Source organism: Hipposideros armiger, unplaced genomic scaffold (genome assembly GCF_001890085.2).
Source record: "Hipposideros armiger isolate ML-2016 unplaced genomic scaffold, ASM189008v1 scaffold_615, whole genome shotgun sequence".
NCBI lineage: Eukaryota > Metazoa > Chordata > Mammalia > Chiroptera > Hipposideridae > Hipposideros > Hipposideros armiger.
Window position 1 is genome coordinate 432,404 of NW_017731965.1, and position 13,415 is coordinate 445,818.

Consider the following 13,415-nt stretch of genomic DNA (forward strand, 5'->3'; position numbering starts at 1 on the left):
GCTTACTACCCATTTCCTCACACACTCACTTTGATCACAGAATCTGAATGTCTGCTAAACAGATTTTGCGTCTTCAAATATGGCCTTTCGATAACGTATAGTCCTCTGTGGGTCTGGATCATGGGGAGTGTGTGATGTCTTAGATGCGTAGACTAATATATATCTTAGAGAGGATATGTTAGTTGAGGGTCCTTAACAGTGGGCTGTCAGAAAGGTGCCTTAAAATAAAAATGGAAAGGTATTTAAATGGAAGGGGGAGAGACAGAGAAGCAACCAGCATCTCAGTCAAGATTTGGTGCAGAGATTTAGGGGAGGAGAGGAAATAAACCACCGAGTGCTGGTGGCCATGCAGGAAACAGTCTGGCTGTTGCTTTTGTTCAGTGTCCCAACGGCTGCTTTTCTTAGGTCTGTGAAGGAACACCTGTTGAAAAGGCTGCTAAAGATAGGGCGTGGCTCAAATCTATGGAGTACAAATTCAAATATATAGGAATAAAAACAATTATATGTGTGAGGCTTAATGAAACTAGAAAATTCAATGGCACAGGCTAAATGTGGATATGATTCAAAAGGTTCTAAAGAAATTCTAAAGAGACAAATAAAGCACAAGAGCGATAATTTTGAAAGTGGCAAGAAAGGCATAATTGATTAATGAAGATCAAACACCACCAAATACGGGCCCTCCAGAAATCTATAGATTGATTAGAATGAAATGACATTTGGGATATTAGTTAACAGGGGCGTAATGCAAGCTTAAGGACACCTCGTCTCCATCTCTTCTATTCTTCCCACTTCCTGTAAGATCCTGAACAATGTGAGTAGCAAATTGCTACAATACATACAAAAAGGGAATAATATCAGACACCAGTGTGTTAATCAGAAAGTATCTATGTCCTGCCTTTCATTATAAAAGTTGTCATTTTCCTCAAATAATACAGCGATGTTTTCATAGTTTGCCACTGTATCTCTAATGTCTAGCTCATTCTGTGTTTGCTTTAAGTGTGGTTTACCCCCAGTTACTTCTCACATCAATCCTGTACGTTAGGTCTATCACTTTCCCACTTCACAGATGAGGAAATTGAGGCAAGAGAGGATAATTACTTTCCCAAGGCTACCACACTAGTATATAATACAGCCATAATCCAAACCCCAGAGCCATTATTTTCAGTTCTGAATTTTTTCTAAAGTAATTTTTGACTTTGTAATGCATCCTCATGTCAAGTATACATATACCTCCGTTATATGACTGATATCATGTATAAAATGATACTTGTTTTTACTGTTAGGTATAAATGTTAAGGACATCAACATCATTACACTACCGCCTCTGTTTATCTTGTCTTCTATGCAATAATTTGTAATATTTACATTACATTCAGGAAATCCTTTAGTTGTATCCACTGCGTTCTTACAGTAAATAGATACTAGAAACTAAGCTCATGGCCACTCATTTACGATTGGCTGAATGACTTCAAGAAGATTTCATGTGAAATAAAACCTCTGAGTTCTTGCCTCTTCAAAAATAATCAAAAAGAGTTTGACACATTCTTTCCCTAGGGACTTTGTAAGCATTGTGTCATTATATCTTGGAATTAATAGTGTTGTGAAATTTCAGATACATCTCAGCGTTGATTGTTGTATGTTGATTTACTGAGACAAGTTGTACCCTTTTAGTACACATATTCAGTTCTTTTTTCTGCAATTTTGTTTGAGTTATATATCTTGAATATTTTTTCAATTTTAAATGTACCTAAAGGTATATTTTTATAGATATGGTCCCGATTCTTTTTTAGTATTACTCACCTTTGATATCAATTTTTAGAGGGCCAGATATTTGTCACTGTTTCATGTAGAGGAAGGGTGAGGTAATGTTATGGGGTAGAAATGAAACTTTTTATATGATAAATGGGTATGTGTGTATATCAGTGTTGCTTCAATCCAGTGGTTTACAACTCTGCCTGCACATTAGAATCACCTGGAGAACTTTTTAAAGCCATCTATGCCTTGGGTCACTCTAGAATTTTGATTTCATTGGCCTGGGGATTGTGGTTAGGAATTGGTGAGTTTTAAAGGCTCCTCAGGTCATCCTAAGGTACAGCCAGTTTTGCAAACCCTAAGTTGAGTCTTTCCCTTGTCCTAGTCAATACAGATCGGCAGCACTGGGTGCCTCACTTATCTGTCCTCTTCTCTATCTCTCCGCCAACTGCTTGCAGAGATAAGAGCCTCTCCTTTGTGATGCCACATGGAGTCTCAGAAAGCTCCCATAGTCAGCTCCATACTAATTCCCTGACTTAGATAGAGGCCTGCTTTGCTCCTCTGGGCACATGTGCTATTTTAGACTGTCAGGATTCCACTGGCTCTGTCCCCGGTCTCCAGTAGCCAGAATCTTTTCAGGAAGTTTTCTGTTAGACACCTGGCTCTCTGATGTGGTTCACAGTAACAGGCTTGATAGGGTCCTTAAATATGGAAATTGCATTTCTGTTTCTCAGCCTCCACCGTGTTGGACGATTTTAAAGATGCAAAGGTATCTTTACTCTGCAATCTTACAGTAGGGGCTCTTTATAATATTTTCTACTTAATGACACTGGCTTTTAATTAATAGATTGTAAAAATTGAGCTTTTCAACAACATCATCATCGATACTAAATTTTAATTAAAAATAAAGCTACTTATAAATAAAATTTTATAAATGAGTTGAAATTCACTGTGTTGCATGATAATTTGATTAGTAAGAAAATGAAATGTGCTCCTTTTTAATTAATCATGATTACTTACATATAGGATACATGGGCCAAATTTATATGCACAATTAGGCACCTAATTATGGTTTAAATTCAACCTTTTACAGCAAGAGATGATCACATGTGTCTAACAAAATAATTTCTTTTCCTCATTTTGGGGGAAACACTATCTTTTGTTTCCATAAGAACTTTAAAAATAATCTAATATACTACAGTTTGTGTATCTACAGAGATACACAATATCAGGAAGTAGTTATCAATTTCAATATAAACTATAGTGACTATTTTAAATTTTTTTGATGATAGTACAAAGTCAACAAAGTTAACACTTCATTATCTAACCATTAGTCATACGATGATATTGAATTCTTTCATCATTTGAGAAAAAGAAGCAAACAAATCAAATTAAGCTTGTATAGAAAGGGAAGTTATGAGGAATAGTGAATACTGCTAACAAAAACAGACAAAATCAGAGAAAAGAACAAGAAAACTCAATTCTCTAGTATGGCTGTATATCCTTACCCAAACATGACTTGTTACCAACAAATTCAAAATGACATATACTTTGTTCAGTCCATTAGTAAATATTTATAGAGGACTCCCTATGAGCCAGACATTGAGCTAGACCCTGGAGACATAAAGATGAAAAGGCGTGTTTCCTGTTTTCAAAGCGCTTAAATCCTTGAAAGAGATGTACAAATAAACAGTAGAACTACAGTAGGACTATTGCCTTAGTGGAGGCCTACTTCCCCCAGGGCGATTCCCTCTTAGAACTGGGATTCTCAAGCCAATGCACTGTGTAAGACTTTCTCTTTCAAAGAGAGGTTATACCATGTTAGTTGAAGCCATAAGTCACCGTGAAGAACGATGAATCAACTTAAATACAATGCAGCATTTTGAGTTTAGGCTGCATTTAAACTGGTCAGGGTATGCTTTGATTTTACATTGTGCAAGGGCAGCTTAACACCCAAGCACTGGCCACTCTTCATCAAGACGTGGATCTACCCGGTGTGGCCCTAAAAGAGCGAGCTGCAGGCTCTGAGAAGCCATGCATTCTAGTTGGGCCTCAGCTGTCAGGACTCCTGGAGCTTATTACATGCAGTTTACCAAATCTATGTATTTTGTGTCCCGTACCACACCTGTGATTTCTTGCTCAACCCTGAAAGGCATTGATATAACCCAAAACACGCCTCTGTACTTTTGAGATAGGGGAAGGATATGTAAGATTGGTTCCAAAGCCAGATAAGTTTCAGAAAATACAGCAAATTGAAATGCTTTATATTTCTGGCTTCTAATTTTTTGTATCATTGGCCAAAAGAGATGAAAGAATACTCATCTAACTACAATGCTAAAAATCTACTCTGAAAGTATATTAAAATAGGAGAGTAAAAATTTAGGGATATTATTTGCAGAATTCACTTCTTAATAAATACCAACTATTTGTGGTTTTTAGCCCAATTTCAGTATTATTTTCTGTCCAAAGTCTTCCGCCCTGTCATTTTAGTTCATATATCAGGAAAATACTGTTCAATCAATGCAAGACCTTCGCATGTTCTTTCTGAAATTCTAATACTTAGCTCAGGGTTCATCATGTCATCCTGCGTAATACCATCCAGAAGCTGCTATGGATGAAGGGAATCCTGATGGGAATAGATTTTTCAGCCACTTTGTCTGGTGTGTGAAGGCGATTGGCTGGGTTTGTAGCAGTTGCCATTCAGGACTGACAGGGGCAGATGCTTTCTTACCTGGCTATGAAATCCCCCATTGCACTGCTGGCCCACTGAGATGTGAAACCCCATCAAAAGTCAGGAAGTTGATCTGACTTCCTAAAGAGCATAAGCTCAGTCCTGTTATACACTGATTTTTCTTTTAGGGCCAGGTACAAGTGTCTAAAACTCTCTTAAATTCACCTGGGCCTTGACATTTTAAGCAAAAGTTAATTGTTTTTATTTTCAAATGATTTTAGTAACAATTCTGTTATGGACTGCATGTACCCCCCCCCCCCCCCCCGTCATATGTTGAAGCCCTATTTCCCAGTGTAATGGTATTAGCAGGTGGAGCCTTGGGGAGGTGATTTTGTTTAGGTGTCATGAGGGTGAGGTTCTCATGATGGGATTAGTGCCCTTATATGGAAATATCAGAGCACATTCCCTCAATATCTCTCTCTCTCTCTCTCTCACACACACACACAAACACACACACACACACACACACACACACACACACACGCGCGCGCGCACACATGCACACACACACACTCCCACCCTATCTACGCAAGAACACAGCAAGAAGACAGTTATCTGCAAGATAGGGGAAGGGGCCTCAGCAGAGCTCAACCATGCCAGCACCCTGATCTTGGACTTCCAGCCTCCAGACTAGTGAGAAAAAATTTATGGTATTTTCACCACTCAATCTATGGTATTGTGTTATGGCAGCCTGTGGTAAGACATTCTCAAAGCATAGAAAAATGTTTTGCATTCTATGCTTTTCTGCTTCACTAATAAAATATGTTCAACATGCACAGCACTGTAATAAATGCAATATCAACTAAATAGCAGATACTACATTCTTTCATTATATGTTTAAATGGGACATTTCACGATTTACTAGGACAAGTCACAATACATCTATACATATGAGCACATTATATTCACATACTAATGCCTATTAGTTGATACATATTCATTAAGTACTTGATTAGCTGTCTTCTGTTCCAGGATTAGTTCAGTTCTTATGCACTTATCAATGCCTAGTACTCCAGTTATTTAAAACTTACCTTGACTCCTCAAGTATACCTAAATGCGGAAGGAAACCGTGTCTTGTTTATCTTTGAGGCAACCGCCCCTGAACCTTGCTCACCAAATAAATCCTTTTAAATGCTCAAGATAATCTTAAATGACAGATATTTAAGTCTCTACAGGCATTGCTGAATATACATAAACACAGGCTGTATATGATAGACTGTACAGTAGAATATATTACGACATAGGCATATAATTAAAATTTGCAGTTGTGTTTCTTAAACACTATAGCCAATCTTCACATAAAATATCAGTCATACAAATATCATCTCCACTTCAAAAATATTGTAAAATAGAAACTGAAAATGTGTTTTATCAGTAAGACAGACCTATCTCATTAAAGCCACTGTATCCCAGCTCTTGCCTGCTAAGTCCCAGATCTTCGAGGTCCATGCATTTAAATCCCGGTGGGCACTGGTAGCCTTCTTCCAGCTCTGGTGAGCAGTGTGTATCTGGGATAGCTAAACTATTCCAGGTTACATTTCTGTGAAACAACACAGGAAAGGGTTAAACAATTTCAATCAGTGTAAATATTGATTCAAATGAATAAGGTAACCACTATTCCTTAATAATTGTTGTATATGGACACAAATTTAAGATTCATGCTTTATAAATGGTATTAATAATATTAAAATATATTAAACATTCTCAAATGATACCTGATTCATCCCCAAAATTGGTCTTTATAAGAACATTAGGACTGCTATTCTTGTGTCTTTTAAGACCAAAGACCTCATAAGTAAAAGAAGGAATTTTCCTATATATTTGCAAGGAATATTAACTTGTCTGAGGATTGCTTGTTAGTCACAAAATCCTTATCCTACTGTGGACACAAATTTGACTTCTCTACTTCTAAGCTATATTAAATGATGGCAGTCATTTGCCATATGGTGCAAACACTAGGAGTCCCATAAATGACCCTTGGCCTTCTGTTGTGTTGGCAGATGTGCAGTTTAGAAAGAAAACCAGACAAATAAGGTGAGATTAAAAGAAATGAAGGTATCAAATTGGAAAGAGAGATTATGGGGTGATTTAATAACAGCTCCAGGTATATTAGGGTTTTTATAGGTGGGTGGTGATAATAACTTTTTTCATCTTCCTGGAGAACAAGCAGGAGATTGAGTTGATGTAGAAGGGTTTAGGTATGTAATAGCTTTCTTGGTAGCAGGTACAAGTAATCACTGGGATGGTGATTGTGGAATCTCATTCTGAGTTGACCTGAAAAATGGGCTGCAAATAGCTGTTATCTGAGGCTATTCACATGGATGGTGTAGAGGCCAAAGCTTAGGCTAGATGACTTCATAAGCCTTCTAAACCCCTTATTTTATTATAAGCCATTTCCCTTATCTCAGTGCTCCCAGGCATTTCCTAAATGGGGACCAGCTTTAGGACAGTCTCAGTTCCCTCAGCTTATGGCCAAATTGAGGCAGACTTGTTAGGTTGCATTTCTGTTCTTTAATACCTTCTTCTATTCAACTGGCCGCTATCATATGCTTTCTCTAGAGTCTGACACATCACTCTCTGCAATCTCTTAGCTGTTGAGGACACTATACATACACATACGTATTCAGTTTTGCACAACACACACACACTCACACTCCATGCCTGGTGATACCTTGCCCAGTTCTGTCTCAGTCATAAACAAAACTCTAAAAGCCTCACCCACACCTCAGACACCCTGTGTTTATTTCTTCAGAATTCTGTTAGCTGCAAGAAAGAAATCTGTCTACACATCTCAAGGAAAAAGTGTTTGAATAACTGTTCCCTCCAGTCACATTTTCAGCTGCTCCTTTGGACTCCACATACAAAACCCAAGGGAAAGGCTCAAATTGTGAAAATTACCACTTGGCTGTGTCAGAAAGATATGTCTTTAGGCAGACACATCACTGGTTTCTCCTCATTTCCCACTTTTATATGCAAGCCAAGTGATCCATTTTCACTTAGGTCTAATCTGATTCTGTTTCTGATGTGGTACCCACACATTAGAACAAAGTGGTCAGGAGACTGGGATTCTGGGTTTCAGCATAAAGCTTTCTGGGTTCGATCCCAAATTCTGCCATTTACTGGTTGTGTGATGTGATTAAATTTCTAAACTTTTCTAAGCTCCGTTTCCTCACCTGTAATATAGAGGAAAGTAATCAAATAAAGCAAAGCTTGTGTGAGGATTAAGAAAAATAAACTAAATAATACACTCAGCATAGTACCTAGCATGCTGCAAGTGCTCAATAAATGCTTATTATAAATAACTATTATTCACTGAAACAATAAAATGTAGCATATCCTGACATGTAAAAACACAACAATAAATAATTGTTAAAAGAATAAAAGGAATTTTGGCATGTGATACTGAAAACATTTTATTCACAAAATTGTGCAGCTGAAAGAAACTTGCACCTAATTCTTCATTTATACTTGAGAAAGATATGGTAAAGTTCAGAGAGGGAAAAGATTACTAGACCATCAAAATTAATTTTTTGTTTTCATTTCCAATACTTCAAAAAGACAATAGCAGCAATGCGTGAGAAAACTCTCCGTTTACATGAAAACTTTTCAAAAAAACATCATCCTACAGCTATTTGGATAGGAAATTAGACTCTGGAACTAGTCTGCTGGGTGTGAATTTTCACTCAGCCGCTTGTTACATGTATGACCTTGCCCATTGTGCCTTAGTTTCCTCATCTGTGAGGTGGTAGGAAAATGCCTACCCCTTAGGGGTATGGTGAAAGAGTAATGATTTACATCTGTAAAGTACTGAGAATGGATGCTTAGACAATAAGTGCTAGTTGTCCCCTATTGTTATTGATACTGTGGAATTGGGAGTCTGCCTAGATTAAGATGCTAGCCCTGGTGTGTACTGTCTCAGTTTCCACATTTGTGAAGTGGGGACAGAAATTGTACCTATGTTGTAGGGGTGCTTTGATGATTAAATGAGCTAATGTACAACTCTCGGAATACTGCTGGGATTAAGTTAATCACTCAATGATGGTTAACTATTATGATTATGTTTTCATTAATTTATAAATATTAGAGTATTTTTTCCTTTTTGATTCCATTTGTTTTTTCTTTCATATTAACGCCAATTCTTGATCTAAGCACAACTTTCATCAGCACAGATATTATTTTGAAATCTTTTGGCTTCAGAGGCAGCAGATGTGAAACATTATTTTTGCCAACATCAAGCTATTGGCAAATGCTTTTTAGAGACGCATTTGTTAGATGAGTAATTGCGCTGGAACACATGTATCTAAAATCACACAATAGCCCTTTATTGAAAACTGAAATGAATGATAAGAGTTTCGGGATATATACTTATTTATCTTAGCTCCATTTTCTCAGTTAACAAAAATCTTCTAGATTTTATTTTTATTTGTTAATGTTAATTATTTCTTTATTAGTTTTCCCTCAAATATTCAAGACAGGACAAGAAGCTCTCTGGAATTAGGCAGAGTTCTTGCTCCAACCAGCCAAATCCTAAATATAGACAACGATTCTCACAGTCATAATAAATATCCACTCACGTTTAAGTGGTTTCAAGGCCTGTGCTTTTTACTCACAGATTTCTTGAAAAAAGTATCCATTTGTAATCCCCCCAATTTAATTTTTCAGCCCATTCTCATGATCTCCAATCTACTGGAATTGCTCTTGTTTATTTCCATGTGCTACATCCAACTGGAAAATTTTTAGTTTTTATCATCTGTGACCTCTCAGCAGTATTCTGCATAGTTGTTTTGGTTGTAGGCAGAATAATGACCCCCTAAAGATGTCCACATTCTAATCCCCAGAACCAGTGAATATATTATGTTACATGGCGAATGGGAATTAAGGTGGCAAATTCTTGAATTTGGGTGATTATCCTGGTTTATCTAGGTGGGTCTAACCTAATTTCGAATCCTCAGAAATGGAAAACCTTTTCCAGTTGTGGTTAGAGAGATGGCTACAGAAGGCAGGCTCGGGGAGATGCAATGAGATGCTGGCTTTGAAGATGCTAGTTTTGTTTATTTCTCAGGTCATTCTCCTTTTCCATCTCCTCCTACGGTAATGGACCTTAAGTACTGAGTTGCTCTGAGCTTAGTGTTTGGCCTTCCTTTTTTTTTCATGATCTTCTCTCCCTATGCAATCAGATCCACTTTCATAGTTTCAATTCTCTGTTATCTAGATGTCTTTGTAGAGTCTCAGAGCTACACGTTCAACTGCCTATTACATCGCTCCATTTGGCTACAGCACCAGTACCTCCAACTCTACATATCCCACACTGAACCCTGACTCGCTCCCCAGTATTCCTTTTCATAACAAGTTGCACCATCACATCATCATCCAAAGTGTTGAGCAGTGTTTGAAATCCTGGAATCACCCGTGATGGCTACTTCTCCATCAACCCTTATAACTAACTAATCATCATGTTTCCCTAAATATCCTCCAAAACATCTTTTGAGCTGATTCTACTCTTTCCATCTCCACCTCTCCATGCACCACTGTCCAGCCTCCTAACTGGTCATCTGGCAGCCACTCTTAGCTTTTCCGATACATTTGCCATAGAGCCATAGAGATTCCTACAATGAGTCTCTCAGTGTCAAATCTTTAATATGATCTCTAAGACCCTGGAAAATCTGCCTCCTCCCCTTCCCTCAAGTGCCACAGTATCCAGCCATATTGCCTTCTCCCAGCTTTCTTCCTTCTACTTAGGGCCTTTTCTTTGCTTGGAAATCTCTTCTCCCATCTTCTCTTGCTTAACCCCATATTTTAGCCTTTAGGCCCAGCCTGAACAGCATTTTCTTAGCCTGAATGTCACCCTAAGTCCCTCAGACTGGGTTAGGTTTCCCTGCTATAACTTCTTAAAGTACCCACACTTTTCATTTATGGCCCCTGAAACGTGCAATTCACATTTGTGTATTTTGGATGTCTTCCATACTCTATAGCTCCCCAGAGTAACCTCCAATTCCATGAAGTTCCTGACACATAGTCAAACCCCAGTCCAGAGGCTGCTAAGAAGGTATTTTTTAGATGTGATTTACATTTACATCAGTAGACTTTGAGTAAAGCAGATTACACTCCATAATGTAGATAGGCCTCATCCTGTTAGTTGAAGGCCTTAAAAGAATTAGTACTCCAAAGAGGAAAGAATTCTACCTCCAGGCTGCCTTTGGACTCAATAATGCAATATCAACTCCTGCTGGAATTTCCAGCTTGCTGGCCTGTTCTGAAGATTTTGGTCCTGATAGCCCCACAATTGCATAAGCCAATTCCGTAAAATCTCTTTTGCTCTCTAGATATATCTTATTGGTTATGTTTTTCTGAAGAACCCTAATACACACTAAGAGGTTAATAATTATTTTCTGAATAAATGAATGAATGTGTCTTTCTTTTGCCATTATTTAAATCAATGGTGCATTAATTAAGTAACTATAGGAGAAACTCTCCAACAATTGGATCCTGGTGTTCTCATGCAATTTTTTAGTGTGATATCTAAAAATTGGCATGCTTTTTCAATTTTTTAAATTTCTGGCTTTAGTGGTTCCCAAGTTTCAAAATGAGTACTGGAATCACTCTGAGCAGCTAATTGTTTTTCAAAAGTCTTCAATTATTTGTTTGGCATATGCTTTTTTTTTAAAAAAAGAAAATTTTAAAAATATCCTATTTACAAATAACATATGTAGAAGTTTGAGATCTAAGAAAATGTATTCTTAGCTTAATGCTAAAATTCTTTACTAACAGCCCCAAACAATACCTCAGTAATTTATACTTTTATAGCTTTAAGTTAGTTATTACTTCTAATAATACAGAGCATTTTGCTGTATATTGGAACACAAGGATTGTCATCTCAGTTCAGGAATTAACCAGCTGAATTACCTCGGGTAACTGAGTTTAACCATTTGAGTCTCAGTTTCCTCATCTATAAAATGAAAAACTTTTCAGCCAATTAAAAAATAATTTCCAGAATAACCTCATTACACTTTCACATAAAAGGTAAATGACTAGAGTGACACCACATGACTCACTGTATTCTCTTCTATTCCACTCATAAGACTCACCAGTGCCAAAAGCAACAGCTCAAGACTTTCTGTTCAAATTCTCTTCATTACTCTACTGATATCAAACTGCTGTCACTGCTTGATGTAGCAAGTTTAGTGTTGGCCTTTTGTAATCACTGTCACGAACATAATTATGCATATCATTATTATTCAGCCCTTTTTCAGGAATTGTTATTCCCATATTCTTAGTGGGACTATTTTATTTCATTTGTCTGTTCACTCCTTCAAAATAATTATTTTTGACAGGTCTCTTCTATGCATGCAACATGCTAGGAATAAAGATGACTAAGAAGATATTTTCAACTCAGAGACGTTACTGCCTAGCGTGATATAGGGAAGAGAAAAGCCGTGCCCACAGGAGAGCATGATGAATGCTTTAAAAGCTATCTCCACGCTCATGGTGTTACAAAACCACAAAGTAGAAATGTTACATATGACTGTGGGTGGTAAATGGTGAGTAGTATTAGGAATACCTTCCAGTATGGGTGATGCTTGGAGTGACTATTAAAGGATCAGTGGACACTAGTTCTAGGGTTGATACACAACGGCATTCTGGAAAGTGGAACTGCCAAAGCCTGTGTATGCATTGGAAAGACAATAAGAGGGGGCAGGAAGAGAAAGAGAACATTTTTGCTCTTTGTTGGTGGTGTAACTCTTCATAGCTTTTTCCCAGGGGTTGTAAACAAGCAGTTGTTACCGTACCAAACAATTTGTAAGCCACACACTCAAGAGAATTGCACATTGGAGAAAAAGACAAGGACAGACATATGAACCTCACTCCTGGGAGAATAGTGACTATGGCCTTGGAGGCTTTAGGTCATTGCTTGCCTCACTCAGGGGTGGACATGAACTGTCCCTCTCACTGCAAATGCTGGCAGTGAACCTGCTCTGGCTGTTACCTGCCTTTCAGGTTTATTCCAGAAAATCACCTGGCTTCGTTTTCACTCCTATTTGGCCTCCTCTTTCAGGATTAATTAAAAAGTTCTATAACTTGGACTGGCTAATTCTAATGCTGGATGCTTTGGGAAAGTAATCCCACCCTGGAATTTGCAGAGATGAAACTATTTATTCATTTTTTAAAAACTTTTAATTACTCTGCCTGGACATGTAGAGAGACTACAAAACAAGATAAATAGTCTGAGGCAGAAAATAATATTGACATCACACTTCTTTTTATAAACACATAAACTTGGCACATTTTCTAACAAATTAGGACATAGATTTCCCCTTACTGTTAAATGGAGAATATTTTAATATGATGTTTTGCTTTTTCTCATCCTTTCCTGAATGACTAGATAGGCAAAGCCATTAAGAACTGAAATCATCATGCACAGAAACAGTAAAATTAAATATTTTTTTCAAATATTGTACAAAACTTAATATATTTTATTTTTAAAAAGCACTTTCAATAGTCATCTTACCTTCTTATATCTGTCTAGTTTTACTAACTATATGTTTTCCCCAAGTTCACTTCCTTAACTATTTCACTCACTACTTTGCCAACAGGAATAAGGGACAACCCATGTGACAGGAGTCAGGAGACTGGCACCTAAGGCTGGATCAGGCAATGAATGTGTTCAAATAGCATATTAGAAAAGTTAAGTATCAGGATAGAGAATATGCACTGATCAGCTCCAAACTAGACATGTGAAAACTCTTTTGAGGTTGTAAGACCAAGTCTACTGCCCTTGACATTTCAAATCTAGGCCAAGAGCTCCTCAAGCACTAACTCTTCTCTCTTTGCTTCAGAAACTAGAAAATCCAGGGTGAGGAGTTACCTGTAAGGAGTGAGCTGGCATGGTGGAAAACAGCCACCAGAATTTGAAGCCAAGCGTATTGGGCTTCAC

The 13,415-nt window shown here is 37.5% G+C and overlaps 1 protein-coding gene across 1 annotated transcript in view; it reads right to left on the bottom strand.

Moving 5' to 3' along the window:
• NALCN (sodium leak channel, non-selective) overlaps positions 1 to 13,415 on the bottom strand; it is a 300,278-nt gene that overhangs the window by 244,716 nt on the left and 42,147 nt on the right. Inside the window, exon 7 of the mRNA XM_019625115.1 lies at positions 5,869 to 6,023. Within this exon, the coding sequence (XP_019480660.1) occupies positions 5,869 to 6,023 (155 nt within the window). The remainder of the gene's footprint in view (positions 1 to 5,868; positions 6,024 to 13,415) is intronic.